The 6,693-nt window shown below is 47.7% G+C and overlaps 1 protein-coding gene across 1 annotated transcript; it reads right to left on the bottom strand.

Annotated features, from left to right (window-relative positions):
- Window positions 1-3,108: 3,108 nt before the first annotated feature.
- On the bottom strand, window positions 3,109-6,617 carry PSTK (phosphoseryl-tRNA kinase). The gene is given in 8 exon segments (XM_048945130.1): window positions 3,109-3,753; window positions 3,859-4,023; window positions 4,249-4,342; window positions 4,821-4,896; window positions 5,289-5,580; window positions 5,583-5,683; window positions 5,956-6,209; window positions 6,310-6,617. Coding segments are annotated over 8 exon segments (1,404 nt in total). The 5' UTR covers window positions 6,511-6,617; the 3' UTR covers window positions 3,109-3,532.
- Between the last annotated feature and the right edge of the window lie 76 nt (window positions 6,618-6,693).

Raw genomic sequence — 6,693 nt, 5'->3', positions numbered from 1 at the left:
TTAACTATTATTGTTAAGATTCACCGTGAAACTAGAAGATGAAAGATGATTGTGAGTGAAACTCTGGTAGGAAAATAAAGTTAAGAGCCAATCATTCACTGCCTATAAAAAGAAGGAATAAACTTGACACCTTATTTGAAACTGCAAAGTACACTTAGCAAAATTGTATCCATGTTAAAAGGAGGCAATTCTTGTAGTACTAGCACAGATCAGTGTTAACTGCCTTAAATCAATTTGTACACACCTTTAAGATTTGCACAACTAGACTTCTGTCTGGCTGATGGAAGCTCTAATGGAAAGGAGAGGTTTATGAGCTGAATCTATCTGATACTCAGTTTTATCTTGGGCCGGGCGACAGCTGGTAGGTTGCCTTTCTGTTTGAAAGCTCTGTAATCACGTTATTGTAAGCTTTGGCTAACTTGGAAGCCAGTTTGTCTGGCATCCATCCCCAACATGTGTTGTGCTGGAAGTACAGAGAAGAGCTGAGGGTGTTTGTGGTGGGGTCAGGTTTGTTTTGTTGGGTTTTTTAAGTATTCATGTAGTAGGCAGGCAATGAAGCACTGGCTGGCTACATTTAATTCATTGTGATGAATAGCATACGTACACAAAGATGTACATGAAGTCCATTGCACATGTTTATTTAATCCTTTACATGTTACTTTAGAAGCACCTAGACTAATGGACAGGCACTTTAATAGGAACTTATATGAAACATCCTAGTAGAACTAATAAAAGCTCTTGATATGTTACACAGGAATTTGTAATGCTTCAGAAATTGAAGAACCATTACTTTTACCATACTTAGACGTGCACTTTTATCTTAGTTTGTCTTACTGGAGACAAATTAAAGCTTCTTTTATACGTGTTCCCTCTTTCCTGTCAGCAACATATGGCAGAAAATGTTTTGTCAAAAGTAGGAAGATTTTGTGTTCTGGAAATCAGTGTCTGCAGTCTGAACAGTGACTGTTTGGTTATTCAGATCTGTATTGCCATGGGAGCTAAAGCTTACAAGGACTTCTGTTTAAGAAGAATACGCAGGGAAAAAGAACCTGACAGTTTTGGCACCAGAGGTGATTTTCACTTGAACGAATTGGAAATCTAGGAACTGAATACACTTACCCAATTCATCCACTGTTTTGGTTTCAGGCTTGGTTTCAAATGCGTTTTAGTGAGTTGGTATAACTGAGAATATCATTTCCATTTTTCATATGGCACTCTTTATAATCCTCCGACGTCCCTTTCTCACTTTATAAAGTTTCAGAAGCAAAACAGCAGCTCTTTGCATGAACTGCATGCAGAGGACCTGGAGCCACCCACCTGTGTGTCCTTGTGTATTTTGAAGGCTATGGTGAAGTTGACTGAACTGGAATCCACGTGGAAGGCATTGCTCCTGTACAGGCTGTGTGACGTGGCCTTGCCAGTCACAGAACAGTACCGAGGTGACACACAGAGGTGGCTAAATTACACACTATTAGAACCACAAATATTAAAGACCATTACAATTACTAATCTTTTTCTTACCTTTTGGTACATGGTGCAGGCTTTGATTGCTAGGCTCTGGCTGCTGCAAGGAGACTTCCAGGATTGCACTGCTGTAAGGAATACCCTCCAGCTGTGAGTTACTAGGTTACAACAGCTGAGTTTGGTTTGTGGCTCCAGTCTTTGACACCAGAGGGATTGCTGTGATTGTGTTCTGTTCTTTATATTGTTTCTTCAGCAGTGCCTATAAGCAGTATGGACTTCCTATCAAGTGCAGTGACTTCTGAACCATAATTGCCCTGCATGTAACTGCAGGTAGAGCAGTAAGGTCGCTATGAGAAGCAGCTGGTAGCAAGAGGGAGTCTGTGTGACCTCACTGAAAGGGGCCCTATGTAATGCTGTGTTCTGTTGTGCCATACAGTTCCCTGACTATAACTGGCTCCTTCTGACTACTGAGTAGCATTGGAAGGCGTGTTTTCCTGTTGGTTTTGTTGTACATATTGTTTACTATAATTTAAAGACCAGAACTAATTCTGGAAGATGGATGATGAACCTGATAGTTGCCATGTACAAGCAGGCCTTACTTGTTCAGCCAGCGAGGGATTCCCTTATGGAACCATGGGATCAAGATCTTGGCTGGTGAGCCTTTCCACATTGGCTTCTCCATGGGCTGCACTGGCTTTTCTTTATGAAAACAAACCTTTGTACTGCAAGGTGGTAATGAGCACCTGACCTCGTATTACAGGGAAGTTTGGGAACGAGCTGATCTATTTTTTCCCCCATACCTTGACTTCTGTAGTTGCAAAACATTAAGTTAATGGTTTTGTTTTGTTTGTTTGTATTGTGATAGCTTATTTTACACATTTGTTGATGATCTGAACATGCATTATTTACAGCACTCTTCATACAGACTCAGTGCTTTGAGAGGTATTCCAGCGAGCGTGAAGATCTTGGTAGATCATCTCAGTTAATGCTTAAACCAACTGTAAAACAGCCAACAGAGAGTAGTAATAGTTGGTTTGTCACAGATATAATGTTTAGATAAAGTTAATTTTGACATCAAACTTTAATTGGCATTTTAACATAAAGGTGCGTGCCACTGTTTCCTAGCAAAATGATCTGTTGTATTTCTGTTCCAGGATGTTTTTGGGGTTTTTGCTTCTTTGCTTTTTGTTTCTTTGGACGATGGGAATGTAATTTAGAAGTTTTCACTGGCAAGTTTTCTATTAGTTTTCAACTTCTTTGAGAATCTACAGCAAATGGATGTTTTGGTGCAGGAAAATATATACCCTGCTGAAGCATTTTTCATTGAGCAATCTTTGTGTATGTGCTTCTAAGTACCTGCTTTGTTAATAATATGTATTTCAATGTAAAGAGCATATTTTGTATGCAAAAACGAAATCCATTAGAACTGTAAACTAAATTTTACTGTGTAGTGGATGTTCTCAGAAGACAGGGTTAATTCTGAAATAACTATATCTAGTGTAGTTCATGTTGTGGAGCTTTGCTTTTGTAAGGTAAGAATAAAATAATACTTTCTAATTAAGCCTTAGTGATTCATCTTTCAATTGCACGTGGATCAGCTGGTGAACTGCTCATGCCTAGGTGTGCTTTAGGTAAGGTATGGAAGGTGAGATCAAGCCTTTCGTCACCCTAAGCTGGATGTCCCTATGCATGGAAATGAATGTCTTGTAACAGCTTTGAAGGCAGCACCAACTTTTAAGCTCCTCTGGACATCCAAGTTATTCCAACCTGCATTCATGTGTGCCTGCAGCTCTGAATCTCAATTTAAGGTGTTTCAAATCTTTTCCTTTACAGTGTTGCTGTAGAGAGGCCGAGAGCCTGACCTAAAAATTGGACTTGGGAAACTGAGACAGCACTTGAATGGAGCATAACTGTCTGTATCCTGACTTTGGATGCTGCAGTTCATTTATTGTCAACCTATCACTCAATGTGCTAAATGCCATCTCACTGCTTTTACACCCTGTCAGGCACAAAAGAGCTGTGGAAATGCTCAGCTACCTGTTGGGAACAGAGCTGAGCAGGCTGCCATTCAAGGTGCTCTTTGAAACCTCAGCTGGATGAGGTTCTGGGAAAGCCAGGCCAGCCCGATGCTGGTCCCATTGCAAGAGAGAAGTGGAACTTGATGACTTGCAGGCATTCCTCCCAGGCTGCTGTGCTGTACAGCATCCCTGTTCCATAAACCAGGAGGAGTTAGAGGTGGCTGAGCCCTGAGGAGGAAGCTGTCACTCTCAGGTGTTTTCATCAGTACTGCTAAAGCAGCATTACGTTTTTAACGCTCTCTACTCTTCAAAGCAACCCAACATTCTCTGTATTATTACTTTAAAACGTATTTATTAACTATACTGGTTGCCTCAAGTTGGAATGAAGAAAGCACACTGGTAGCAGGGTCAGTAGTGGGATTTTGTTGGCCAGATTCGTTTCCCACATGACTTCCATGCCGCAGATCTTCCAGAAATTCTGCCTTGAGTTTGTTGAGTTCTTCTGCCAGGCTTTTCATCTCACTTGGGAGCACGTTCTTATCTTAAAGAAAATTCAAGTTGTCATTTTATGCTCATTTTAGAAGCTACCATTTACCATAACTTTGGCTCGTGCTGTTCAATAATTCTGGCAAGGCTTCTGAAGGATACTGCCTTGGTCACAGCTGCAGGGTTGGGAATCCAATTAATCCCGAGGGATTCCACAGATTAACCTTACGGTGCCAGCTAACACCTTGGCTGTGCTGCACCTCAGCTGTGCCTCACGTACCTTTTGCCTCCTTCATAGTTTGAGAGATGATTCGTCTGCACGTCTGATCAGCTTGATGGACAGCACTGGCTGCACAGATCGCTCGATCTGCTTCCTATCCAAAAGGACCAACAGACAGGGAGAAACGTGCAAACAAATGAGAATTCGTTCACGTTATGATCAGCCTTTGAAGTACTCATTCTCCAACAGGGAGAAATGTGAGCACCACCTCAGTGCCCAGCGCAGTGCACGTCTGCTCCTTCTCTTCTGAGACAGAGGGCAACTGCCAGACACGTACACACGACATGAAGAAGCGAGCATTATCGCCTTCACTGTGATCAGCTCCAAAAGGCATTCTTTACTGCTGCTAATTGCACAACAGGATGTTAAAGGCTGTCTGTTGGCTTCGTTTAATAAGGTGACAAAAGTACCCGTTTCAAATAGGATCAGCCTCTGTGTGCATGCTTTTGCCACCCAGAACCGCAATAGAACTCTTTGAATTTTTGTCACTGTGGTGTTGTGAGCACAACTCCAGAAGAAATTAATTCCCTATCATCTGAAAGAACTATGGATTTTAAAACACAGCACTCTACCTTCTGCTCAGTGTCTTCCTTGTTTTGCTTCACGGGATTTTGCAACGCAGTGCCCAGCAAATTAATTATCTGCACGCTAAGGAAACAAAGATTAGAGAAATGCATTAATCCAACAGTCTCAACAGAAATGTATCTTTCATTTTGTCATGATAGCTCATGACAGAAATCCCCCATTTCCAGTTAAATTTATGAGACAGTGAGATAATAGCTATAGAGAAGTCAGATCATAGAATGGCTTTGGATGGGACCTCAAGGATCATCAAGCTCCAACCCTCTGTCACATGCAGGGCCACCAACCTCCACGTTTAATCCCAGACCAGGCTGCCCAGGGCCCCATCCAACCTGGCCTTGAACACCTCCAGGGATGGGGCATCCACAGGTGGCAGTTCCACCACTCTCACAGTAAAGAGCTTAATGATATGAAACGACGACAAGCTTCAACCGCCCGTATGTGCAAACAGAACTCACTGGAAAGCCTCCATCAGCCCAGCATCACACTGCTCCTCCAGGGTGCACGCAGAGCAACTCAGGATGAGGCTGTTCTGCTCCCAGGGGTTCTTCTCAGGCTCTGGCAGCTCCATTCTCTGTGCCATACGGCAGATCGTCCCCTCGGGCACCGGGCTGCCCCGCAGGCGGTTCCTCTGCAGGCACAGCTCCAGGGGGCATTCCAGGAAGAGCTGGCAGAAGCCCAGGCAATCTGCAGGGATGCAATGGACAGTTGTCTGGACGAGGCCGTGCACGAGTGCTGATCCTGTGGATGAAGGAGCCCAGTTCTGAGGGCAGCACAACGGCAGCGTGAGACCCAGCAGCTCCTATGCTGCTTGCTCCAAAAGTAGCGCCTCCTGTTTATTCCCACGGAAAATACAACAGGTACAAAGGGCACAATACTGTTTGACAGAGCAAACTCTCGGCTACAAAACAGTGTTTTTTCAACGCAGCCACCGTCAGCTCTGAGACCAACGAGAGCCTGTGCGCTGCACCGGTACACGTGTAGACGGGCGGCAAAGGCTGCCCTGCCGGGAAGGTCCAACCCTCCTGCCATCCCCCCAGCGCCACCCCGCTGCCACCGGCCGACACGAAGCAGGACGCCCCGCTCGACCCACGCCCGGCAGGAGGAGCGGAGCACGAATTACACTCGCGAGCCAGCTGGAACACCTCGTATCGCATGCTGCGGTAGTAGAAGTTGTCATCCAGGACGACGCACAGCGGGCGGACCCCGGCACCGCCTCCGTCCCGCCCCGGGAGCGGCCCCTGCTCGGCGCAGCAGCTCAGGAAGCGGCCCCAGGCAGGCGGGGCGGGGCCGGGCGGGGGGGAGCCGGAGCGCAGCGCCCGCAGGAAGCGCTCCAGGAGCCGCAGCACTTCCCGCCGCCGCCGCTTCCAGGCGGAGTCCTGCGGGGCGGAGCGACGAGCGGGGTTTGCGCCTCGCCGCCCGGCAACGGCGGCCGAGCGACGCGGCCAATGGGAAGGCGGGAAGGAGAGCGGCACTGACCAATGGGGGCTCCCCGTCCGGAGGCTCGCCCCGCCCCCAGGCCCCCTCCGGGATGAGGTCGTCGTAGACGAGCAGCGCGCAGTCCCAGCCCTGGCGGAGCGGCAGTTGGCGGCGCAGAGCGCGGGCCAGCGTAGACTTGCCGGCGGCCGGCAGCCCGCACAGCACGCACAGCACCACGCGCCCGCCGTCCGCCCGCTCCATCGCCGCCGCACTGCGCTCAGACGCCGCTTCCCCCAGGGGGCGGCCCTGCGCAGGCGCAATGGCAGAGCGGGCGCGCGGCGAGAGCGCCCCCTGGCGGAGCGGCGGTCCTCGCGGCGGCGGCGGTTCGGGAAGTACGTGGAGGGTGAGGAACGGTGCGGCAGCTGCCGGGCGCTCGACGGCAGC

The sequence above is a fragment of the Lagopus muta genome, chromosome 5, assembly GCF_023343835.1.
Source record: "Lagopus muta isolate bLagMut1 chromosome 5, bLagMut1 primary, whole genome shotgun sequence".
In the NCBI taxonomy this organism is placed as follows: domain Eukaryota; kingdom Metazoa; phylum Chordata; class Aves; order Galliformes; family Phasianidae; genus Lagopus; species Lagopus muta.
This window is presented reverse-complemented; position numbering and strand designations above follow the sequence as displayed.